Source organism: Chroicocephalus ridibundus, chromosome 6 (assembly GCF_963924245.1).
Source record: "Chroicocephalus ridibundus chromosome 6, bChrRid1.1, whole genome shotgun sequence".
In the NCBI taxonomy this organism is placed as follows: Eukaryota; Metazoa; Chordata; class Aves; order Charadriiformes; family Laridae; genus Chroicocephalus; species Chroicocephalus ridibundus.
Window position 1 is genome coordinate 5,266,426 of NC_086289.1, and position 14,509 is coordinate 5,280,934.

A 14,509-nucleotide genomic window follows, 5' to 3' on the forward strand; every position below is an offset into this window, starting at 1 on the left:
CAGTTTGAGGCTATTGAGGTTATTGGATTGCAAACTTTCCCTGGTCTTCTGGCTTCCTTCTATGCTGAGCTCTTATGTCAAGCCCCCCTCTCTTCACAAGGTGAGCCATCACCACAGAAAGCATTTCATGCTTAGATTTTAATCTTGAATTGTCAATGAAATTGCTCCATGCAAGAAGATTACTCAGTCCATCAACTTACTCAACCAATGTGATCAGCTGCAGGTGTTTACCAAGGCTTACATGACCTAGTATGGAATTGGGTTCTTCACTTTATGTTTCAAAAGGAATCCAACAAGAGTGAAAAACAACTGCCAGGAGCCTGACAGCAATAATAAGTGGTCGTGAGAAACATCAGCTGGAGCAGGGGCTGAATTCATTTCTCACGGATAACAAAAGGGTCCAACTGTGGGAAGGATGAGAGGACCTGGTTACATTTGATCCCTCACCTTGTTATTTCCAAAACATTAGATCGGGTTTCAAGATCAATCACTTTCTTGCACCCTGATACATCCAGGGCACTCTAGATACACATCAAACAAAAGTTATATTAGTAGAGCTTGCTTATAGAACTTAAACTGCAGCTTAAGCATTTCAGTGTTACCATTAAGAAAAAAACCAACAAATAAAAACCTTGGAGATCGCAAATTTGTCTGGGAAGCTTTCAAACTGGCTTTTCAGACGTGTCAGCTACAAGTCGCAGGCAGTTTGGGAACAGGCGAGTTCCACAGAGCTGCCTGTGCCCCATCTCGTCAGACTGCCCGCAGAGCTGCTGAATTAGCGTTTTTATGATGTGCGAATACAACTGATGTGAAGTAGGATTAATAGGCAAGAGTCAATCAAGCACATGCTGAATGTTTATTGTTTCATTCAGAATTATGTTGGCATTTACAGATGGTATCTGCTAAAGGAGACAAAGTTATATTCAAAATCACGTGCATTCACGTTTCTCACGTGCATTCAAGGTTTCTCGGTACCACCTTCCCGAAGCCGTATTGGCCCAGCCACAACAGTCACCCTTTCTTGGCCAGAGCTTGCCTCTCTCTTGGACCTAGTAATACAGCCTCGGTAGCATCTGGAAGAATAGTCATAGGCCCTGCACACCACTAGTTCACATTGCAGGTAAACCGATGGACTGTAATGAATAAACTGGAAGGCATTGAATTTAAACCGGACCACGTGATTGTAGGGTGAATAATATGTAGCATAGGTAGAATCTCGAACACACCTACAAAGAAACAAAAAAACCTCTCATGAATACACACTGCAACCAGTCATTTACATACAATATAACACATAACATGAAAAGTGATTTTTAAATGAGATGAAACTGGTTCAGACACCTGCAATTAGGTAGGAAAAGCAAGATGCCCTCCTTTGGCAGCATTGAGCCATGTTACCTCCCCTCAGCCTGTCCTGTCTAGAGACCTCGTGGTTTTATGTTTTTCTGAAGGCGTTTTATCCTTACCTGAGATATGTCATTGTTACATCGCTATAGCCATTTAGTCTCTTTGTCAGGTTTAAGCTGGGGAGTGCGCGTGTGTTATATTTCGAGTCAATCCATTCCCCTTCCCCCAGTAAACCCTAAATGCCCACGTTCATGGATTAGTTAGAAGCTGACATTAATGTATGCTGTACTCACACTATTCCATTAAAAATAATTAAAAAACAAGACAAAATTAAAAAAGAAGAGATACAGGGGTTCAAAGGCAGTTCTATCTATAGTTTTAAGGCATATGAGCTTACCCATTCCTGATTATATCATAGGTCATTGTTGTAAAATTGTGGGGAGTGGGAGACGCCACACATGTGTCCACAAATAACACCAGGTTTGAATCGGAGCTGTGCAGGTAAGCTTCAAGAAACAAATCCTGGTTGATATTAACGTAGTATGGCGAGTCATACACTGGCCATGAGAAGTACGCAGAATGATAAAATGTAAGGTTGACATCATATCTGCCATACTGAGTTTCGTTGACTTCGAAATTGTCCTCCGCAACATACATTATTTCTGCCCATGTGTTCTGGAGCATTTTGCAGTGAATACGCAGGTGAAGGTTTCTAGTTCTTGTGATGACAGTACCAGAAGAGGATCCTCTAATAAGGTTGGAATAGGTTATTGTATTGTTGTTTCCCTGTTTGGCATATAAAATAAAATGCAAAATTAATTAATATAGTCAGGTTTCCTATTATGTATTCTAAACTTTGCTATATTCTTACAGCAATGTGCGCAGTGAATGCATTATTTCCCAGAAAGTCTACCGTGGAGAAGTCTGAACCTAGTAATTTCTGTTCTCAAGATAAGAATCCGTAATCTACATGTAATATTCAGCAACTACAATGTGGACCTGAGAAAACTACTCACACTACATGTAGACATAAATAATTAAATACAATCTGTACAATCCTTTGAACGTCAAATGCCTGAAGGATCTGGTCCAGAACAGTATTTAAGCTTAAATCTTACTTAAAACACAATTGGTCATATTTAGTAACAGCTTTGAGACTTTTTTAACAATGACACTCAGCTTGGGACCTTGAAAATGTTAAGTATTTGCTTCCTACCACACTTTATTCTTCGGAAGATCAATAACAGGCTACGAGTGAATACTGTGGCAGCAGATGCAGGAACTATGACTGTCAATAAACCTTATCCCTCGGGAGAGGGAGAGGTAGCCCATAATCACCAGGACACTTCCACTCTCTGCAGACCCCAGCACAGATGTTGATTTGGGCTGGTTTTCAAAATGAATTATTTGGTTTGAATTTTTATACACTCACAATATTTGCACGTTCTGGTGAAACACTTCAAGTCATACCTCTCTCACTGTGCCACAGCGAGTGTATGGTATGTCGAATATAACATACTCTGATGTAATGTTGGGTTTGCAAGAGGGGTCATTCAAGGAGAGTTTCCAAGGAGAGTAGCCTTGTGACTGAAGGTAGTATCTGCTCACAACTGCACGCATGTAGTCTGGCAAACACGACAGCACTAGCAGATGGCAAAGAAAATACGTTACAAGCTCATTGAAGTGACTGAAAAAGGTTATACTTAAATAAACAATATTTTTTGCAGAAGCAGCTGATGTTGCAGAAGGAGTTCAGAATCCAAACCAAATACTTGCCTCTCTATGAAATACTACAGATCTGATTAAAAATAACATAAAATGAGTGATTCATTGAAGTGCTACAACAAAATTAACACTCAGTGAATTAGGAAATAATTGAGACGCAGGTTTCTGTTTTAAACATGAACTTACTAGTGTTCTGATCTGCTGGAGTGGAATAATAGTCAGCCTGGAACCCTCTGTATGTGTATCGAGAGTTACTGTAAAACCGAACAGTCAGCAGGTTTGAAGAAGACTTGTACGTGCGACCATAACCAGAACAAAATTTCCCAAGCAGAGGAGAGGTATAGAGTGGCCCATCATAGACTTCCACATAGTCAGACAAGCATCTGCCACCTTCCATCCTGGGGAGCAAACATGAATATTTAGTTAAATGCTTCTTGCTTCTTTTTTCTTTTTTTTTTCTCTCTCTGCATTTATTTATTTTTTTAACTCCAATTAACTGTTCATAGCAAAAGAGTACATTTTACTGCTATGACTATCAAATCTTTGGAAAAGAAATTACAGCCTCCGATTTCTGTCTCATTAGATGACGGCCACATTGTTGACTACATAAACAAAAATGAATACATTTTTAATCTGAGATGTACTAAAAGCTGTGAAAAACATTCTTGAAATCGAGTTTAGTAATTCCAAGGTGTAAATCTCATACACCATCTTCCCATGTAATAAATTTTTACTTACTGAACATCTCTAAATGTGAGTCTGACAAGGAAGTTGTTCTTTACTTCTATTTCCCAAACACAGTTAGCATTGTTTGGATAATTTCTGGGGTAAAATGGACTCTGTAATGTCCCAGATGGAGAGGAAAGCAAGCCTCCACAAGAGTAATCTTCTGCAGAAGAAAACAGGAGAAAAAAAATAATATATATATATACACCATTTAAGGTTGCTTTTGGAATATGTCTATGTAGAATTTATAAGTCTAAAATTTAAAGGCAGTGACTTCTACCAGCTTCAGTGGGCTTTCTATTAGGTTCATGTATCATCTGAATGCAGATTAGGAGATGCTAAGCACACAGAACAGCTTTTATAATGCCGATCTTCACTGTCTGCACCAGCAGGATAGGGTATTTGTCATAGAACTGCACCGTCATTGGGGTTGGACCTCCGGAAATCAGCTGTTCCTTGAAAAATTCACAGCTGAGCCTGGTTTGCCTCTATTACAATTGCTAATGACCAAAGAGAAGGAAAAAAAGGATCAAAATTATTTTGTTTATGAATGAGAATGCTGAAAAATATCCAGTTCATAAACATGAAGCTCTTCTATCACAGTCAAAAGGCATGTATAAGATTATATACAGATCAGTGCAGCCTAATCAAATAACATGGGGATCAAGTCTAAGGAGTAAAACAGAGTCATGCAATTCTAGGATAGTTTTCAGTACAAGCTCAAACTACTCTTAGAAAACAGAAACGTGTAAATGGACGCCATCTTTGAATAATATTACAAATTAGAAAAACACACATTTACTTATTTTAACCTAAAGAAAGCACAAGATGCCTGCATAGAAAGATCTACGCAGGACTAAGAGGTTTTCAATTATTTTCAGTTCTTAGCAAACACGAAAAAAAACATTCTCTCACTAGCTGACCTATAATTCACTATGTAAACAAATAAACATTTAAAATATGCACTATCCTCAAATGATGTGCTTAAACAAACAGCTGAAATAGGCATCAGAAGAATAATGATACTTAAGAAGTGGTCCAAAACAATGCTTCCTAAGCACTTCTGAAATTACTGCTCAAGTGCAAGGAAGCAAGTGACTACACGAGGTGTGAAATTAACTGCACAGTTATTTTGGGATAATTTGAGGGATCCTTATATTGGTATTCAATGAAGAGGAAAAGAAGAAAAATTCTGAGCAATACCATTCTTCTCATAGGCTGCAACCATGACGAAAAAATTCCTCTGCCTGCACTTGCAGCCACACACAAACTCAATACGTGAGCTCCCATCTGGGGAGCCCATACCAGATGCTCCATATAGGTTCTAAATGAAGATCAGGAACAACTTATTCACTATGAGGGTGACTGAGCACGGGCACAGGTTGCCCACAGAGCTGGTGGACTCTCCATCCTTGCAGACAGCCAAGAGCCACCCGGATGTAGTCCTGGGCAGCCAGCTCTGGATGGCCCTACTGTAGCCAGGGGGTAGGACGAGATGTGCTCCTGAGGGCAGTCCAACCTCAGACATTCTGGGATTCTATGATCCACAACTGGGGGCAGGAGCTACTCAGACCCCTCACAACCCCTCTGGACATACCTGAGGTTGTTGACACGGTGGGCATCGAGCTGGTGCTACCTGGTGCTGCAGGGAGAGAGCACCAGGTAAGCAAGCAGCATTTTGCAAAGAGAAGCAACCCTCCAGGAGTCTCCCCTCCCCAAAAAGGGCCCCTGGGGCACTGAAACCAGAGACGCGCAGTCACCACCTGGATGAATGGCAGGTCCCTGTGGGGCTGCACCTCAAAGCCTTCCCCCTCCACCCCACCAACCCAGAGCTCAGGGAGAGAGCAGGAGGTGAGCGAGTCAGTGGGGCCTGGGGGCCCCCCACGCCTGTCAGTGGGGCCGGGGGCTCTGGGTGCCACAGGTGTCAGGAGCCGTCAGAAAGCCCTTCAGGAGGAGTTTGGGGTTCTGCCCTGGCCAGGAGTAAAGCACAGCTCGGGCCTTACCCGCAGTGCTGCTAGAGGCGGGAAACGAGGAGTAGTAGGCCTGGAAACCTCTCCTGGTGACGCTGTAGTCACTGCGGAACAGGATGGTCATCTGGTACCCAGATGACTTGAAGACGCGATGGTTGTTCTGGCAAACCTTCCCAAGCAGTGGGCTCCCAGGGTACTCGCCGTCGTACACCTCGATGGCGTCGTACTGGCAGCTGCTGCCTTCCAGCCTGCGGAGGGAGAGGAGGGTCTGTCTGCACTGTCGGCTGCGCCACCTCCCAGCAGGAGCGCTGGCAGGAGCTGCAGGGCTCCAGCAACCCCACCCCGTTCCCGCCATGGCCCCGGCACACGCGCAGAGGCCGCCAAGGCTCCGCCATGGGGACGAAGCCGCCCCTGAGCCCACGGCCAGCACTGGGCACCCTGCCCACACCACAGCTGCCACCCCACCGGACTCACTCGACATCCGCAAACTGGAGCTCGACTCGGAGATCCAGCTCCGGCAGCTGTATGTGCCACACGCAGCGGGCGTTGTTGGGGTAGGAGTTGGGGTAGCCCGGGCTCTGGACTGAGCCAGACCAGCCCTGAAGCAAGCCACCGCAGGAGCCGTTGCCTGCAGAAAGGAGCAGAGCCCAGGGACGGGCAGAGATCTCTTGAAATCCTGTCTCCAGAAGCCATCGGAGAAGGGCATGGCCACCAGCATGCAGGCTCGGCCACAGCCCTAAGGAGACCCTCCCTCCCCGCTACGTGGCCGCACCCCGAAGCCTCATCCCTGTGTCCCCCCAGCCCAGAGCACAGGTTGTGCTTGGCTCGGGCAGCAACACCACCGGTGGGGCCAGGCCGTCCAGTGGGACACCTGTGACAGGAGATAACCACAGCCCTCAACCCCTACGGACCTATATGTGGTCAACGACACACGGGGAGTTCAGCTGGAGTTGCCTGGTGCTGCAGGGAGAAATCAGCAGCATTGTGCCTAAGAGGGACAACCTGCGGGGAGTCAACCCCCTCCAAAAACCCAGCCTCTTTCCAGTGGTGCTGGAGAAATGAGCCAACAGGAAGCTCATGCAGTTCAACAAGGAGAAGTGCCACGTCCTGCTCCTGGCTAAGAACAGCCCCAAGCACCAGTATGCACTGTGGGCCGCCCGGCTGGGAAGCAGCTCTCCAGAAAAGGTCCCGGGCGTACTGCTGCACACCAAGTTGAACATCAGCCAGCAACGCTTTAGCAGGGGGTCCTTGGACTAGGTGACCTCCAGACGTCCCCTCCAACCTCGGCCATCCCAAGATTCTCTCATCCTCAGCAAGGGCAAGAGATAAGCAGACCCCTTGAGCCCTGCAGACCTACCTGTGGTTGACGACACGGGAGGAGTGAAGCTGGAGCTGCTTGGTGCTGCAGGGAGAGAGCAGGAGGTGAGCGAGCAGCCTTTTGCCTCAGAAAAAAGAGCCCAATGGGAGTCAGCCCTCCCCACGGGAACCCTGGGACACGTAAACCTGAGACCCACAGCCGCACTGGCACCTGGCGGGACCGAGTGAGACCAACCCAAAGCATCCTGTGCTTGTGTGATCCTGAGCAGGGGCAGGACATAACCAGACCTCTCGAGCCCTCCAGGCCCTGCCTGAGGTCAGCAACAAGGCGGGACTTGACCTGGAGCCACCTGGCGCTGCTGGCACAGAGCAGCAGCCGCGCTGGCTCCTCAGCGACTCCTCAGCTGCCCAAAGGAGTTCACTGCACTGCGCCTGAACTCATCGGCCCTCTTGACTGGGGGAAAACAAGCAGTAACCATGAGCAGGAACCTTGGCCTCTGCAGCTGCAGCGACCAGCGTGCCACAAACGAGCAATGCCTCTGCCTGCAAGAAGGACCCTAGAAACCAATGGCAGTTCAGCAGCAGCGCTGGCGGAGGAGGAGAAAGCCCCAGCCCTGCCCATCGGGCCAAGAAACAGTGTTGTGGCAGCGGGCTGGTGGCAGTCCTGCCCAAAAAGAAGCCCCCGACCCAAAACGCCTGTCAGTGGGGCCGGGGGCTCTGGGTGCCACAGGTGTCAGGAGCCGTCAGAAAGCCCTTCAGGAGGAGTTTGGGGTTCTGCCCTGGCCAGGAGTAAAGCACAGCTCGGGCCTTACCCGCAGTGCTGCTAGAGGCGGGAAACGAGGAGTAGTAGGCCTGGAAACCTCTCCTGGTGACGCTGTAGTCACTGCGGAACAGGATGGTCATCTGGTACCCAGATGACTTGAAGACGCGATGGTTGTTCTGGCAAACCTTCCCAAGCAGTGGGCTCCCAGGGTACTCGCCGTCGTACACCTCGATGGCGTCGTACTGGCAGCTGCTGCCTTCCAGCCTGCGGAGGGAGAGGAGGGTCTGTCTGCACTGTCGGCTGCGCCACCTCCCAGCAGGAGCGCTGGCAGGAGCTGCAGGGCTCCAGCAACCCCACCCCGTTCCCGCCATGGCCCCGGCACACGCGCAGAGGCCGCCAAGGCTCCGCCATGGGGACGAAGCCGCCCCTGAGCCCACGGCCAGCACTGGGCACCCTGCCCACACCACAGCTGCCACCCCACCGGACTCACTCGACATCCGCAAACTGGAGCTCGACTCGGAGATCCAGCTCCGGCAGCTGTATGTGCCACACGCAGCGGGCGTTGTTGGGGTAGGAGTTGGGGTAGCCCGGGCTCTGGACTGAGCCAGACCAGCCCTGAAGCAAGCCACCGCAGGAGCCGTTGCCTGCAGAAAGGAGCAGAGCCCAGGGACGGGCAGAGATCTCTTGAAATCCTGTCTCCAGAAGCCATCGGAGAAGGGCATGGCCACCAGCATGCAGGCTCGGCCACAGCCCCAAGGAGACCCTCCCTCCCCGCTACGTGGCCGCACCCCGAAGCCTCATCCCTGTGTCCCCCCAGCCCAGAGCACAGGTTGTGCTTGGCTCGGGCAGCAACACCACCGGTGGGGCCAGGCCGTCCAGTGGGACACCTGTGACAGGAGATAACCACAGCCCTCAACCCCTACGGACCTATATGTGGTCAACGACACACGGGGAGTTCAGCTGGAGTTGCCTGGTGCTGCAGGGAGAAATCAGCAGCATTGTGCCTAAGAGGGACAACCTGCGGGGAGTCAACCCCCTCCAAAAACCCAGCCTCTTTCCAGTGGTGCCAGGAATGGCTCCAGTGGTCACGGGCACACACTGAAACACAGGACGTCCCCATCAACATCAGGAAACACTGCTTCACTGCGAGGGTGACTGAGCACGGGCACAGGTTGCCCACAGAGCTGGTGGACTCTCCATCCTTGCAGACAGCCAAGAGCCACCCGGATGTAGTCCTGGGCAGCCAGCTCTGGATGGCCCTACTGTAGGCAGGGGGTAGGACGAGATGTGCTCCTGAGGGCATTCCAACCTCAGCCATCCTGGGATTCTATGATCCGCAACTGGGGGCAGGAGCTACTCAGACCCCTCACAACATACCTGGAGGTTGGTTGTGGACATACCTGAGGTTGTTGACACGGTGGGCATCGAGCTGGTGCTACCTGGTGCTGCAGGGAGAGAGCACCAGGTAAGCGAGCAGCATTTTGCAAAGAGAAGCAACCCTCCAGGAGTCTCCCCTCCCCAAAAAGGGCTCCTGGGGCACTGAAACCAGAGACCCGCAGTCACCACCTGGATGAATGGCAGGTCCCTGTGGGGCTGCACCTCAAAGCCTTCCCCCTCCACCCCACCAGCCCAGAGGGCAGGTCGTCTTCCACATTGGCAAGAGCTCCCATCAGCAGGGCCTCGCATGCCCATGGAGGAACACCGTTGTTAATCACTGGGATGCTGGGACAGGGTAAGAGCCTCAGCAAGTTTGCTGGGAACACCTGCCTGGGAGGACCAGCTGATCTATCAGAGGGTCCTGCTGCCATCCTGAGGGACCTGGAGAGGCTAGAGAAATGGGCCCACAGGAAGCTCATGCAGTTCAACAAGGAGAAGTGCCACGTCCTGCTCCTGGCTAAGAACAGCCCCAAGCACCAGTATGCACTGTGGGCCGCCCGGCTGGGAAGCAGCTCTCCAGAAAAGGTCCCGGGCGTACTGCTGCACACCAAGTTGAACATCAGCCAGCAACGCTTTAGCAGGGGGTCCTTGGACTAGGTGACCTCCAGACGTCCCCTCCCACCTCGGCCATCCCAAGATTCTCTCATCCTCAGCAAGGGCAAGAGATAAGCAGACCCCTTGAGCCCTGCAGACCTACCTGTGGTTGACGACACGGGAGGAGTGAAGCTGGAGCTGCTTGGTGCTGCAGGGAGAGAGCAGGAGGTGAGCGAGCAGCCTTTTGCCTCAGAAAAAAGAGCCCAATGGAAGTCAGCCCTCCCCACGGGAACCCTGGGACACGTAAACCTGAGACCCACAGCCGCACTGGCACCTGGCGGGACCGAGTGAGACCAACCCAAAGCATCCTGTGCTTGTGTGATCCTGAGCAGGGGCAGGACATAACCAGACCTCTCGAGCCCTCCAGGCCCTGCCTGAGGTCAGCAACAAGGCGGGACTTGACCTGGAGCCACCTGGCGCTGCTGGCACAGAGCAGCAGCCGCGCTGGCTCCTCAGCGACTCCTCAGCTGCCCAAAGGAGTTCACTGCACTGCGCCTGAACTCATCGGCCCTCTTGACTGGGGGAAAACAAGCAGTAACCATGAGCAGGAACCTTGGCCTCTGCAGCTGCAGCGACCAGCGTGCCACAAACGAGCAACGCCTCTGCCTGCAAGAAGGACCCTAGAAACCAATGGCAGTTCAGCAGCAGCGCTGGCGGAGGAGGAGAAAGCCCCAGCCCTGCCCATCGGGCCAAGAAACAGTGTTGTGGCAGCGGGCTGGTGGCAGTCCTGCCCAAAAAGAAGCCCCCGACCCAAAACGCCTGTCAGTGGGGCCGGGGGCTCTGGGTGCCACAGGTGTCGGGAGCCGTCAGAAAGCCCTTCAGGAGGAGTTTGGGGTTCTGCCCTGGCCAGGAGTAAAGCACAGCTCGGGCCTTACCCGCGGTGCTGCTAGAGGCGGGAAACGAGGAGTAGTAGGCCTGGAAACCTCTCCTGGTGACGCTGTAGTCACTGCGGAACAGGATGGTCATCTGGTACCCAGATGACTTGAAGACGCGATGGTTGTTCTGGCAAACCTTCCCAAGCAGTGGGCTCCCAGGGTACTCGCCGTCGTACACCTCGATGGCGTCGTACTGGCAGCTGCTGCCTTCCAGCCTGCGGAGGGAGAGGAGGGTCTGTCTGCACTGTCGGCTGCGCCACCTCCCAGCAGGAGCGCTGGCAGGAGCTGCAGGGCTCCAGCAACCCCTCCCCTTTCCCGCCATGGCCCCGGCACACGCGCAGAGGCCGCCAAGGCTCCGCCATGGGGACGAAGCCGCCCCTGAGCCCACGGCCAGCACTGGGCACCCTGCCCACACCACAGCTGCCACCCCACCGGACTCACTCGACATCCGCAAACTGGAGCTCGACTCGGAGATCCAGCTCCGGCAGCTGTATGTGCCACACGCAGCGGGCGTTGTTGGGGTAGGAGTTGGGGTAGCCCGGGCTCTGGACTGAGCCAGACCAGCCCTGAAGCAAGCCACCGCAGGAGCCGTTGCCTGCAGAAAGGAGCAGAGCCCAGGGACGGGCAGAGATCTCTTGAAATCCTGTCTCCAGAAGCCATCGGAGAAGGGCATGGCCACCAGCATGCAGGCTCGGCCACAGCCCCAAGGAGACCCTCCCTCCCCGCTACGTGGCCGCACCCCGAAGCCTCATCCCTGTGTCCCCCCAGCCCAGAGCACAGGTTGTGCTTGGCTCGGGCAGCAACACCACCGGTGGGGCCAGGCCGTCCAGTGGGACACCTGTGACAGGAGATAACCACAGCCCTCAACCCCTACGGACCTATATGTGGTCAACGACACACGGGGAGTTCAGCTGGAGTTGCCTGGTGCTGCAGGGAGAAATCAGCAGCATTGTGCCTAAGAGGGACAACCTGCGGGGAGTCAACCCCCTCCAAAAACCCAGCCTCTTTCCAGTGGTGCTGGAGAAATGAGCCAACAGGAAGCTCATGCAGTTCAACAAGGAGAAGTGCCACGTCCTGCTCCTGGCTAAGAACAGCCCCAAGCACCAGTATGCACTGTGGGCCGCCCGGCTGGGAAGCAGCTCTCCAGAAAAGGTCCCGGGCGTACTGCTGCACACCAAGTTGAACATCAGCCAGCAACGCTTTAGCAGGGGGTCCTTGGACTAGGTGACCTCCAGACGTCCCCTCCCACCTCAGCCATCCCAAGATTCTCTCATCCTCAGCAAGGGCAAGAGATAAGCAGACCCCTCAACCCCTCCAGACCTACCTGTGGTTGACGACATGGGAAGAGTGAAGCTGGAGCTGCTTGGTGCTGCAGGGAGAGAGCAGGAGGTGAGTGAGCAATATTCTTCCCAAAAGGAACATCCTGTTTGGAGTCACCGCTCTCCAAAGTGAACAATGAAACCCAAAACCCGCTGTCAGCGTTATAATGTGGCAGGACTGAGCCAGATGGCTGCAGTACCAACTGCCCCAGCACTTGCTCAAGGTTTCACCACAGCAGCAGCATTAAGACCATCTCCGAAACTCTCCCACAGAAGAAGCAGTATATAATCCCAATGGATTCCAAGTGATCTCGCATCTCCCTAAGCATCAGGGATGTTACCCAGGGTCTGTAAGTGCAGCCTACGTTTGGGTCTTGCCCTCTGATGGTGACAGAGCATCCCAGAGGCAGAGCACCCCAAGGAGACGGAGGACATAAACAAAAATTGCTGGTTACCTGTTGGCGGAGGCACCGTTAGTCCCGAGTCTGGAAGGAGAAAACCAAAGGGCATGAGACACTCAGACCTCTTGGCTCCCCTCGGAGCACACACTCCAAGCTCATGGAGGGCTATTGAAGGACCCGTGGGGAGGATGGCCTGGCTCAAAACCACCCCCCCTCTTGCACCCTGCTCTGCGCAGAAGTGGTCACCTGAATCCCAGGTCTCCCGAGCACAGTCTGCAGGAGCAGCCAGGGTGCTCCCTCTGAAACATGGGCCCCTGCATCAGGAACATGGACCCAGGACCTGCTGCTGCCCTGCAGAGCACGGAGCAAGGGCTGGCCAGCCTTCACCCAGCCTCACGCAAACCCCAGATGTGTTTTCTTCAGGAGAATGACACCGAAATGCAAAAACCCACCTGAGCATATGACAGAAGCATCCCTGTTATAACAGACAGAGCTGTAGTCATAGGGGCAATACCACAAATAGTCTTCATAGCCCGCACAATCCACTGCCGTCATCATGTACCAGTCCGAGCCGCTCGAAGGGAAATAGTCCATCACACCAAGAGGTGAGCCGCAGCCAAGCTGCCGGCACACAACCTGGGCATCTTGCATGTCCCACAGGTACCCACATACTTTTGTCCAGCCTCCAAAATAGAAGATCTCCACGTTTCCTGCACATCTGTTTGGCCCACCAGTCAGCTGCAGCAACAGCTCTTTGAGAGACACGAAACTCTTGGTCAGGCCAGCAGTGTTCCAGTTTCATGCAACGCCATTTCACAGGACAGTGCAAGTTCATAGAACCATAGAATCATAGAATCACAGGATGGTTTGGGTTGGAAGGGACCTTAAAGATCATCTGGTTCCACCCCCCTGCCCTGGGCAGGGACACCTCCCACCAGACCAGGTTGCTCCAAGCCCCGTCCAACCTGGCCTTGAACCCCTCCATGGATGGGGCAGCCACAGCTTCCCTGGGCAACCTGGGCCAGGGGCTCACCACCCCCACAGCAGAGAATTTCTTCCGGATATCTAATCTAAATCTACCCTCTTTCAGTTTAAACCGTTACCCCTCATCCTATCACTATGCTTCTTGATAGAGTTCCTCTCCATCTTTCCTGTAGGCCCCCTTTAAGTACTGGAAGGGACTATAAGGTCTCCCCGAAGCCTTCTCTTCTCCAGGCTGAACACCCCCAACACTCTCAGGCTGTCCTCACAGGAGAGGTGCTCTAGCCCTCTGATCATCTTCGTGGCCCTCCTCTGTCCTTCCTGTGCTGTTCTCATGTCGTCCCCAGAAACGGCTGGCCCCTGACACCCAGTGGCATCCACTCACAGCACAGTGGTGGACCAGCAGCCCCTTCTCGGGCTCCCACGTTGGGGGACAGAGAGGCTGGGGCAGCAGCAGCACACATGTCCCCACGCCTGAGGCCGCAATGAGGGCTCTGGCAGACAGACTCACCATCAGCTATGATTGTAGCTGTGGAGGAAAACAAGCAGAAAAAAACACATAGAGAGCAGCCATATTAGGACAAATGCCTTTGGAGCCGTCAGCGCACTTTACCCTTTCCCCAGCGAGTCAAGTCAAGTCCCCAGTGAAGGGCACAAGCGACAGAAGATCGCTTTCTTCCTAGCAAGGATGCTGGCTGCTGGGGGGCAGAGCCATCCCCGAAATCCCAGCCCTCAGATTGCTTTGTTCTTGCACACACCCCTGGCCCCAGCATAAAGCAAACACATGAGCTTTTTCATCGTACAAGTTACTTCCCAAGAATAAATACGATAGTAAAAACATAAAGCTATCACCACCATATAAAGCAAAAATCTGATAAACTCTACTTACAAGGAGCAGCCTCCGTTGTTGTTGAGGGAGCTGTACTTATTTCTTCTAGAGAAGAAAAAAACATACATGATACCACCTGGGGAGGTCAGCAAGGCAAATATAATTTAAAAATTCCCCAAACACCATTCCAGCCTCTGGCAATTTGCATCTGACAAACTTTAGATG

At 52.1% G+C, this 14,509-nt stretch overlaps 1 protein-coding gene across 1 annotated transcript; it reads right to left on the reverse strand.

Moving 5' to 3' along the window:
- Positions 1 to 958: 958 nt before the first annotated feature.
- Positions 959 to 13,197, reverse strand: LOC134517139 (deleted in malignant brain tumors 1 protein-like). The gene is made up of 17 exons (XM_063338355.1): positions 12,927 to 13,197; positions 12,529 to 12,558; positions 12,079 to 12,123; positions 11,196 to 11,349; positions 10,755 to 10,969; positions 9,983 to 10,027; positions 8,339 to 8,492; positions 7,898 to 8,112; positions 7,126 to 7,170; positions 6,243 to 6,396; positions 5,802 to 6,016; positions 5,396 to 5,440; positions 3,811 to 3,961; positions 3,259 to 3,470; positions 2,818 to 2,990; positions 1,745 to 2,133; positions 959 to 1,226 (listed from the first exon to the last, which is right to left on the reverse strand). The coding sequence occupies exons 1-17, from the start codon at positions 13,123 to 13,125 to the stop codon at positions 959 to 961; spliced, it is 2,709 nt and encodes a 902-aa protein (XP_063194425.1). The 5' UTR covers positions 13,126 to 13,197.
- Positions 13,198 to 14,509: the final 1,312 nt, after the last annotated feature.